The 10,433-nt window shown below is 42.3% G+C and overlaps 4 protein-coding genes across 4 annotated transcripts; 2 read left to right on the top strand and 2 right to left on the bottom strand.

Moving 5' to 3' along the window:
• Nucleotides 1-2,531: 2,531 nt before the first annotated feature.
• Nucleotides 2,532-2,950, top strand: BDB00DRAFT_860869 (uncharacterized protein; the record flags this gene model as incomplete). Its single annotated transcript, XM_053126021.1, has 1 exon — nucleotides 2,532-2,950. A coding segment is annotated over exon 1 (163 nt), but the record flags the coding sequence as incomplete, so codon positions are not given.
• A 1,881-nt stretch (nucleotides 2,951-4,831) lies between these two features.
• BDB00DRAFT_943640 (uncharacterized protein) lies at nucleotides 4,832-6,750 on the bottom strand (the record flags this gene model as incomplete). Its single annotated transcript, XM_053129457.1, has 4 exons — nucleotides 6,396-6,750; nucleotides 6,037-6,347; nucleotides 5,661-5,787; nucleotides 4,832-4,870 (listed from the first exon to the last, which is right to left on the bottom strand). The coding sequence occupies exons 1-4, from the start codon at nucleotides 6,522-6,524 to the stop codon at nucleotides 4,832-4,834; spliced, it is 606 nt and encodes a 201-aa protein (XP_052972655.1). The 5' UTR covers nucleotides 6,525-6,750.
• Nucleotides 6,751-7,127: 377 nt separating this feature from the next.
• Nucleotides 7,128-7,867, top strand: BDB00DRAFT_215513 (uncharacterized protein). The gene is made up of 2 exons (XM_053116497.1): nucleotides 7,128-7,670; nucleotides 7,760-7,867. The coding sequence occupies exon 1, from the start codon at nucleotides 7,167-7,169 to the stop codon at nucleotides 7,596-7,598; it is 432 nt and encodes a 143-aa protein (XP_052972654.1). The 5' UTR covers nucleotides 7,128-7,166; the 3' UTR covers nucleotides 7,599-7,670; nucleotides 7,760-7,867.
• Nucleotides 7,868-9,982: 2,115 nt separating this feature from the next.
• BDB00DRAFT_860834 (uncharacterized protein) lies at nucleotides 9,983-10,389 on the bottom strand (the record flags this gene model as incomplete). Its single annotated transcript, XM_053126020.1, has 3 exons — nucleotides 9,983-9,995; nucleotides 10,031-10,114; nucleotides 10,287-10,389. 3 exons carry the CDS (start codon nucleotides 10,387-10,389, stop codon nucleotides 9,988-9,990), a joined length of 195 nt encoding a protein of 64 aa, XP_052972653.1. The 3' UTR covers nucleotides 9,983-9,987.
• Between the last annotated feature and the right edge of the window lie 44 nt (nucleotides 10,390-10,433).

Genomic DNA, 10,433 nt, shown 5'->3' with positions numbered 1-10,433 from the left:
GGAAAGGTGTAGGTTCTGCCGGGAACTGAGGCTTGCGGAAAACAAGGGAGGGCAACCTCCCTTGTGGGTACGTATATGTTCGCCGCTGACAGACCTTTGTGCTATCATATTTCTTTTATTTGTAGGAACTGTGGAGGAGTAGGTTCTGTCGGGAACTGAGGCTTGTGGACAAGAAAGGGAAAGGTGTAGGTTCTGCCGGGAACTGAGGCTTGCGGGAAAACAAGGGAGGGCAACCTCCCTTGAGGAACGAAGGATTCATAAAAGTCGGTCGACTTGTCAGGCAACATCAAATAAACTTGGTTTCTTATTGTACTTTCTTAAATAATGTAATTGTAACTATTGGGCAGATCGAGTGACGATTGTAATAAACGCGATCTTTATTTTTACATCTTCCTACTGCCATTGCGCTTGGTACTTGTTGGTGCTTTCTCTGGAGCAGTTATGTAGTTGCAAATGAGCCTTTTTGTGCTTGAGTCGTCGAGAAAACCGTAGGCTGTGCATTCGCATGTGTGCTCTCAAAAACAATACAGCTGGTTTACCTTCACGACTATACCAACAATGATTGCAAATTGCTGGTGGCAAAATAAATAACCGTATCGCAAAGCAAACAGACCATCCCCATATTCACATGGGTCCATGGCTATGATAAGGCTTTTGGCGAATCGAATGTGTTGGTTTTCTTTATACACGCACCGCCTGTTGCCCCTTGAACGCGTGATACCGGTCTTCCTGGGGATAAGCTTTTTCTTTCTACACTTCTTATTGGATCGCATTCCTAACACTATCCGCTTTTACCCGCCATTGCCTCCTTTCCACCTACCACTTCCAGATTTATTTTTTGTCTTTGTTGATAAGATAATTTGTTACAAGGTAGCGGTGTTGATACCTTTAACAGCCGCCTTTTTCTTTGTGAATAATGGTAGCTTATAAGATCACAGAATGGCCGTCGCCGGCTACAAGTTTCTTTAAGTGATACGAACGACATAGAGCTATGGATGAATGTCGTCGGCGCATATCGGATTATGGCCGTTCATTGAACAAGTGTCTCTTGTCCAGGTTACCAACTATAATCTTGTGCGAACATTCTTTCACATCAATTGTTTACTGATAGTACTACGGTGTATTTATTATCAGAGGCTTCGGTGGACTTATTATCAACATGTCTGATAATCATTTAAGCTCATATGAAGCCTTTCCGCATCTGGCACACGACCTAGTTCCCTTGGACTTCATCCGAGCTTTGACAAACAACCGCTTCCTTCACCAGCTGTTTATCAACCAATGAAACAAGGTGAGCCATCCTGTATTTTTCATCCCTATGATTCTAACCGTGTTGCTTTTGTTTACATTCGAATAAGAAGTTCTTTGTTTATTATGTTGAAACGTTGATGGTTGAGGTGTTTTACTTTTGTTTGTGTTTTTAAAGGCTTGTTTCGAAGAGCAGTGGCAACTCCGCGGTTGACTACGGTTTGTTTATGGTCAATTCTGAACTGGCTATGTCTTGATTTTCCCCACTGCTAGATAGCCGGATACCCCAACTAAATATACTGTCTTTCTCTTCTCTTTTAGAATCTCTTCTCTTTTAGAAAATAAGTTTTCGAATTGCAGTCGCACTATGATCACGCACTGTTTCATTTTGTTTATGCAAGACTGGACGACAGATTTTTGACTGGTGGCACAGTACAAACTATCTTTTTTGTGGCGTTTGAAGGGGCCGTTGTTTGTTTATCAAGTGCAAGTACGGTAAATACTTGGCATCGATTGTTGTCACGCGACATAAATAATATATAGTACCACACACATAGTGTCATAGATAACCGATGATATGTTGCTGTTCTTGTTACGAAAGATGGGCCCTATTAGGTTTCGATGAAAATGCCGCAATCTATCAGAGACAATGACTCAGCGTTTACATCCTAAATTACCATGTCTTCTCTGTTCTCCGTTTATCTTTCTTTTTACATTCTTCACCATTCTTTCGTACTGTTTTCTTTTCATCCTTCACAATCATCGTAGGGTCAGATCTTTTTGACACTCGATGAGTGGAAAACCCGCTCTATACGACGCTCAGTTGTCATCACGTCAAACGACTGTCCGTACACACCCTAAGCCGACCGGCGTCGTCAACCATGTACTGTGGTAGTCAACCAATTCAAGGTGTGTTCAAGCTTTTTTGGGCCCCTTATTGTGGATGTGCGCACTGAGACGTTGATAGCACAATGGCGAAGAGTCGGCCACTCACTGTTGTTGATAGATTCACGGTCCTTCATATTACATGCCAACAGCGTTTTTCAGATCTTCCAGCTGGCATATCTATCTAATTACAGTCATGCAGTAGGGTCGTCGGTATGGCGCAGGTAAACAGATTACGTTGCTGCTTGGGTTCGCTGTTCTGTTCAGCCGCAATGACATTTAACGCGTCACCATTCAAGTATGACTTGTATTGATATGCATCATTAGTTGAGTTGGTTTAAAAATGAATTTGAGCGCTACATAATTGGTGGTTTACTCACAAGTTTGTGTACATCAAGGACCAACTCTGTACCAAGTTCTCTATACCCGTTGTGAATTCAAAGTAGATGTCGTTCTGCACTTGCACCCAGTACCTTCGACTAGGGTGCGCTGACCTTGATCGGAGAACTTGATTACTGTTGCCATGTTATAAGTGGTCATGCTTATCGGGTTGTCACGGTGCCTATGCTGTCATGGACACACAGCTGTTGCTGGCCAGTTCCCTGTCGCTCGCCTTTACGATGGTCTATGTAAGCTCGTTGCTGGGCTTCTGTTTTATATGTCTCGTGACGATATCATGGAAGCGCCATTGGTACCTCTGATTTAGCTAGCTTCTGTCTGTTCATGTCGCTTGCTGGCCTTATTTGCTTGTAGTCTTTGTTTCTCCATAGTTGTCTTCTTTCTTTCCATGAATAAAAATATGATTTCACTCTTCGTACAATAATAATTCTTTGTGTCTGTCCAATAATCTTGTACACGTTGTTGACCTCTAGACATTAATGCCTTTCTCAATCATTGAGCCTTGGCTCTCTTCTTCCACCCAACTTGTTTATAATACAATACAGTATACCCCCTTTCATTGCACATCCGTTAACAAAATTTTTGGGAATGGTAAAAATAACATGGTAAATTTCAAACCCCCGTTTATTTCACTTTCAATGTATCATCCAGGGTTAATCGCGTTATAATACAAAGTGCTCCTCCATATATGCTTTAAATAAATAAAGCGCTGCACATTATTAATTTCGGTTGAATTAAAGCGAATATCATAAAAAACAAAAAAGAAAGCTGTCTAAAGAGCTTTGTCTAGCAAACAGTTTTTCTTGAAGCTTCCCGCGTAACTTCCGTAGTTTAGAAGGGAGACTAGGTATAATCTCTTCCTCTCCATCGGAGGTCAAGGAATCCAAAAAGTTAGTTTAATATTCATGAACAAGTTATCGTTTATCTTATATTTAAAGAATATTTCAATAGAAAACAAATATTCATCCCTCTCCTTATGACTTCAAGTTCTTTTATATGATAGAATAATTCAAAAGGATATAAGTAACAGAGATATGCCTATCCCTGTATATATATTTTTCTGATTTCCGGTGATACTACTGGGCGGCAAGCAGTCGCTGATTTACCAAATGCTTCTTGGTCTCCCATTGTCTCTTCTTTGGTGTATATTTTATTATTATGTATGTGGAAATAAGTCAATACAGCCAGAAAATGTATTGGATAATGGGCTATGCGAATTACGATTCCTATATTGTGACAACTTCATGAGCGTTGGTAATCTATGTAGCATTAAGATGCGTCTTGATTACGAATATCCGTACACAGCTATTGTGTCCTAGCATCCGTTGACTTTCACAATTATCATTTGGGAATTTCAAGTTGGAAATTAACGGGTGTCCTGATCTCGTTCCTGTATTATTTCCGCTACATGCTACATATCCTCTTATCGCCCTGTTAGCTCCTCATCATACACATTCACGCTCTCGAAATAAAAGCTCCCGTTGCCTTTCTTCATAACTCTCGCTATAAACACGATCTCTTTTGTTTGCCATACGCCGAACCTCTGCCGCTTCGTCCTGACCACCGCCTATAACGTCATACCCCCCCCAAATTCTTTTCACTTAGTGCCCCCACTCAACTTTCCAAACTTCCTAAGTCAACTTTGCTCTGCTCTTCTTGTACTTCATTTTCATCTTAGTAACTTATCCAACCTCATTTTTTTCTAAAACCACAAGAAAATCCGCAAAGATATTGAACATTTTCCTTTTCCGGTGCTTTTCTGGAAAATTCTCTTGTTTGTGTTTATACATCCTTCCAAAACAATTTCGCTTCTACTGTTTTTCCACTGCTTCAACACTTTTGCCGATTTGCTATGTTGGGGGACCACTGTATACTTTTTTGCTTCAGGAAAAAACGTGCTATGATAGTACACAAGTCGCTTTGTTATGTACGTCGGTTTATGTGACTCACAGACAGGTTCCATGTATCAGCAGCACGACATGCTTACTTTTTTCTCCTGTCCTACCTTTTATCCCTCCTTCCGCCTTCACACAAACGAAAAGACCTATATCTTCTCATTATACTGGCGTTGAGAAAATGGTTTTTCTAAACTAGCATGACAGTCTACTTGTTGTATCCAACAAGGCTGATAACACTCATTCTTTGTTCCGTCATTAATGACTGCTGTTATTTCCCTCAAGATTTCACTAGCGTTCTTCATGTATCGCATCAGATCGGATATAAGGGCCATGCGCACCCGATCCGGATATGCGGATGCACTGATGAAATTCGAATCCGCCGTATTTTCCAATATTGCGCATTAATGAATGACAGCCTTCCACTGTACGCTCTCAGTCAACTAAATCACAACAATTGTTCAATAATGTGCTCCGGTTGCTATCCATATTCCGCTTCAAATGCTATTAACGTTCGCATTGTATATATTAAGAATGTCCCCAACAGAAACAAACAAGTTCGATAAATCAAACAAAGACAGTAACGTCGCCTCAATATCGGTAAGTTCATAGACAATAGAATTGAACCCAACAACAAACGTTAATATTTTGGCCTTATTAACCGAGGAACCACTGCAGCAAAGATACTGCAGGGCCATGCAATACCGTGATGCGAATCAAAAAGATCGGAAGAATCAACTCGGCAAACTCTATGATGTAGATCAGCTTACTGCCATGCAAAGGGCCAGAGATGCTTTGGGAGTTAGTCTCACAGGAAACAATCAAATGTTGCAGAAGAAGCTGAAAGGCTAATATCTGATGAGCTTGATGCCGCGATATTGAATACTCACGAGGAGACATGTGGCGTTGATGGTATTGATTTAATACCAAATGAAGAATCGGAGGATATCCATGCACCAAGTTCTTTCGACGACCTCGTCAACGATCTCTCTCTCTTCCTCCGAACCGTCTGCGGGCTCTCCTTCCTGCACCACATTCTTCTCCATCTTCTTCTCTCATTCGTTTAACGATCTCCTGTTGCTTCTTCTCGTAGTACCATCTTGAGCAAGACTAAGAGAGTCCAAATCCTTGCCAGTTGCGCCTCTTCATTCGCCTTTTGCGCCTCCTCCAGCATTTCTCCAAAAGTCTCCTACTCTTTCCTTCCTCGACGACCTCCAGACGGGCGAGCTTCACCTGTTCACCAGCCAGGCTCTCGAGATCGTCGTCTTCGGCGTGTCGTCTCTTCAGAGCCTTGGCTTTCTTATTACCAATGGGCCGCACATCCTTCTCGCCATCCACGCTGACCTCGTTGGCCTTGTCGCTGATGAACTCAAATTTCTGCTCATCCTTCAGCAGAGGCTAGCAAGAGCCATCTTGAACGGCCTATACCGTGCTTCAACTTTGCCGTTGTACCTCTCGATTATGCGCTGTTTCTATTATAGGAACTTAAAGGAACTTCTCGAATCTGTTATATGCATATTATTATGCAAAAGACTACCTTGTCATCATCGGCCTCGCCACTTTTTGGTGGCCTTCTCTTGATAAAGGCCACGGCCGCTGCATATCTCACGATTCGCGCGCTGACGATTTCCCAACATCTTGACAATTTTCGGGGGTGCGGTTCTTGTCATTGCCGCCTTTTTGAAACTCTTCAAAAACGCGTTGCCAAAACGGTTTGAAATCTTGGTTGAAGCCAACTTTTTCATCCTTGTTGGCGAGAAGGTAGGCTTGGACCAAGAGCTGATCCTCGTTATTGCGCCACCAAGCACCTTTCGTCTTTTTTTTGTCGGCAGTTGTGACAGGGGAGGCAGCGGTAGCGTTTCGGCTTGAGGAGAGGGTGGTGTCGGGGGAGAAGTGACCGTAATCGTAGACATGGAAATGCTGTTGTCGTTGTTGGTGTTCTTGATGTTACAGGACAGGACCAGTTACTTTACAGATTCTCAATTCTACAGATAATCCGTTGCGAATGCTCATAACACGCACTGCTCTTCTGTCTTTTCGGAGGACGTGCATGATCGATGCTTTTAAAAGACCTTCGTAGAAACCCATGTCGGGCATTATTAAGCAGGGTAAAGCAAGATGACACTGACAAACCCGTTTTGGATGAATGACGAAAAGGAAACCGCGGTGACGAAAAGGGAATGGGCGGGAAAATGACAAGCAGTGAACGAAAAGGGAAGAACGTAGCACAAGTAAAAAAGAAAGAACTAGCCGAGTGGAGTGACGGCGTGAAAGCGTAAACAAGAAGTAGCGAAAAGGAAAAGGAGGAATGGAAAAGGAAGAGCGTAGCACAAGCAGTAAGGAAAGAAAGCATGAAAAGGGCGGTTGTCATGGTCATACTGCATGTGGGAAAGCACTTCTTCCAGTGGTCCAATGCTCTGCTGGCTCGGGGCCCCAGGACGATATGAATACTTGAAACAAGGGGTGCCGCTTTTCATTTCTTCCCTCTTACTTTGCCTTTTTTTTTACCAAAGTTCTTTTGTTGTTTACTATTGCTCAACATTGCTTCTTTCGACGTCCTTCATAACCATCTGATCACGCTAGCTCCATCTCGCTTGACGCCATTCGAACATTTCACGTCTTTGCCACCTACACTTGCTACAGTGCTCTGTCCTTGCCTTAACAGAACGTTGCTTTTTCCTGTCACTACCGTCAATCGTGCTGGCTGCCATCTGTAGTGACGCTATTCTGCTCTCGTATATGGCGCCCTTGTTGCTCTGTTACCTGCAATACGTATTCGTGCTCACTCTGGTTTTTTTTTTGGCTGTTGTATACCTTGACTTGCTTCATCTCGCAATAATCTCGCCATCTAAGATCTTGGACGTGTTGGATATCCTACTCATTGTACAGACAAATTTTTTTCCTTGGGTGTCTTGTACTCTGCCGGACGTATTTTGTGGCTCTACTTGGCGTCTTTGTTTCCAAGGCCCCTTTGCTGGACGGACTTGTTTTTGGTTTTCCCGTGCTTGCCAAAGATGCTGTGCATGGATGCTGCTCTGCCGCTTCAACGGACGACCTGTTCTTCTCATAGCTTTCCTGTGTATGCTTAAGCTGTATGCCTTCATCCGCCGTTTTGGATTTATCAAGATCAAGGCTGAGACTGTGTTGGTTGCTGTGGCTCTCCATGGATGAACTTGCTTTTTTCTGTCACATGCGATTCCGTTGTAGGCTCCTGCTGTGCTTGCCGAAATTATGATCCACATGGTAAGTTTTTCTATTTTAAAGTCTCCCTTTTTATTAGCTAGTTAGAACTTGTGAGGATTGTTTTCCTAGAAAGCAAGAATGGTTAATAGGATGAACGAGTGCTTGTAAACGCGCGATCGTTGACGGCGGCCATTGTGGGTATTGGCGACGGTGGCAGAGGAATTTGGATGGGCAGGTTATTCTGTTTGTTTATGGAACAGATGCAAGACCATTGACCGTTGGTGTGATAAGGTACTTTACTTTTTGATGTATGTGTATTGCTGGATCAGCTTGAGCCATTTTCTAATTTGAGGCTGTCCTTATAATGTAGATACTACGTCTTTGTATCATTGCTACGTGTGAGGATCCAGGTAAGTGGTCAAGAGTGATTGCTGGGCAGAGTATGCTGTGCTTAGTTTAATTGTGTTGAGCATGCTGGTTGTGGATGGGTGTGGTGGATGAGTGATGTGGATATATATTTCAGAGTGCCGGTCTTTGTTTGCTGAAGGCAACAGTGTTGGACTAGAAGAATAGAATTCTTTAATAAAGACGATCAATTTAAAAAAGAAAAAATACTTTTTGAGCGGGTTAGAAGATGTGCTGTGAACGGCAGTTCTTTTGTCGGATTACTGATACGACGGATTGTGTGAGAGCACTGGTAAAAAAATAGAAACAGAAGGATCTCTATTTTATAACTTGGCTTGATTACCAGCATGTATATATGGATAGTCGAACAACGACATATGAATATGACGGTGAACCATGATCGTGCTGTCTTTGAGTGACTGTGCTGCTGAAAAAGAACAGCACATCTCTACTCTTTTTCCTCTTTACCAAACAAAAGCATGAATATCACGAACGCTCCACACCATCGATCGTACAAGCACCTCTGACAACTCAACATACCATTCTACTGGTGTCACTGAGACCGTGTGCTTCTCACGAACGTTTGCATACAACGATTTCTCTGGACGACGATTAGCAGATCATCTCGTCTGTAACGATATATATATACAGAGTTGTTGACCACGCGTTTTTATCATACCAAGTGACACATTAAGGCGGCAATTGTACTCACAGCACTCGAACATGTATAAAAACTTTGACGAACGAATATACAACACACATTTTACACAATCGTCAGTGGTCAGTCAATCGCTGTCAAAATCGGCATTTTTAATATTAGCAACACCACTGCAAATACAGACGAACTCGTTTGAATATGTTCTATGCCAGCCGATATATTTTCTTCCATCACGTGAAGAAAAGAAGGGTTACACAGCACCATTAAAGATGTATATATCATCCCATAACACCGAACAGCAACAGCACCAATCACTTTCGAACCCATTTCTCAGGACCAAAAGGAAACAGGCAATCCTACTCATAACATTTATGCACACATCCAGGCTTCGATCCAGCAGACTATCTAGACAAAATTAATCGGTATGTCATCTTTACTATTTCTGCTGTTGCTATAGTAATGAAGGGATACGCTATTTGATTGCAATGGAATAAAAAAGACCGGTCTGTGTACTTTCTGTGTAAGAGACACTGGATTCTCAAGTTGAAGATAGGATGATGTTTGTGAAAAAAAAAGGAAACAGCAGCATTTTCGCTGGTATGCAGGCTTCTTCCTAATACATTGCCCACGCGATCCAAAATATCTTACTGCATTGTCATGATATCAAGCAGCTACGTTACTAATAAATATAGGACATAGTGATGAATTAAGTCACTCAATAGGTTGAAAAGAAGGGCGAGTAGCTCGCAACGAATTGTGGGGCCTGGCAGCGAACGCCAGTGAGTGAGCAGGTTTAGGCGAACGCGCAAGTCCTGGTCTGGGTTTAGTCTGGTTTCGGGTTTAAAGTTTCCAAATGATGAGCTTGGATGTATATGGGACTATCGTCTTCTTCTCCTCCACCACTTATTTTGGATTGTTTACAGTAATTCTAGGATATTCTATACTTCTTGGTGCTGATGTGTATGTACCTGTATTCGAGAGATAATACTAAAGGTCGTGGTTGCCAATAATGGTACTTGCTCCAGTTATTATTTGTTTTGCTGAGCTGTAATTCCATTCAAAAGCTTGAGACGCGACTCAAACTTTCTAAGCAGTGTCCTTTCCGCCTTTCCAAACGATTTAGTAAATCCAGCAATCATTTGCCATTGCAGCAAGAACAAAGTTTGCTTCGAAATCTCGTTAAACAGTATCTTCACTAACAGACGTTGAGAAGTGAGTTTGTGTGTTGAAATAAAAGTGACGACGACTTGCTATGCTAATACTGACTGTGTTACAAGAGATATTTTTTTATATTTGAATAGGCAAAGATACAAGTCAGCAACCTATAAAAAAGTGGAATGGAATTGGTCGAGCGAACTTTCAGCAGAATACTCCATGGGTCGAACAAAATCCACATTATCACTTGTAGATATTTGGTCCGCCAGGGCAAATGATAAGAGTCCTTGGAAATTCAGCAGTAGTTACTGCTTCCCAGATCGCACACGAGCACTCATCCGTTGTTCTTAATCATCGTTGGCATTCTGTCTTTCTTCCTTATCATTTCTAATTGAGTTGTTCAGTCGCATCTTTTTTTTCTTCCTTACTCATTGAACAAGTTGGCATTCGAAACGTACCTGTATTTGACGCGGAGGCCGGGTGCGTGCACTGACACTTCTTTCCAAAATAAGCGGCGACAGTATCGGAGGGTACATCGGCATGGTGGAACATACATAGCATGTCGATCACTGCTGCTGTAGCGTATTTGACTTCTTCACGACGAC

Source organism: Zychaea mexicana (assembly GCF_025766255.1).
Source record: "Zychaea mexicana strain RSA 1403 chromosome Unknown BDB00scaffold_191, whole genome shotgun sequence".
Taxonomy (NCBI): domain Eukaryota; kingdom Fungi; phylum Mucoromycota; class Mucoromycetes; order Mucorales; family Lichtheimiaceae; genus Zychaea; species Zychaea mexicana.
The sequence above is the reverse complement of the archived record's forward strand: the minus strand, read 5'-3'. Positions and strand labels throughout refer to the sequence as shown.

What these genes read in the sequence shown, in the direction of transcription:
- BDB00DRAFT_215513 (XM_053116497.1), top strand. Translation starts at nt 7,167, where the DNA reads ATGGCGCCCTTGTTGCTCTGTTACCTGCAATACGTATTCGTGCTCACT.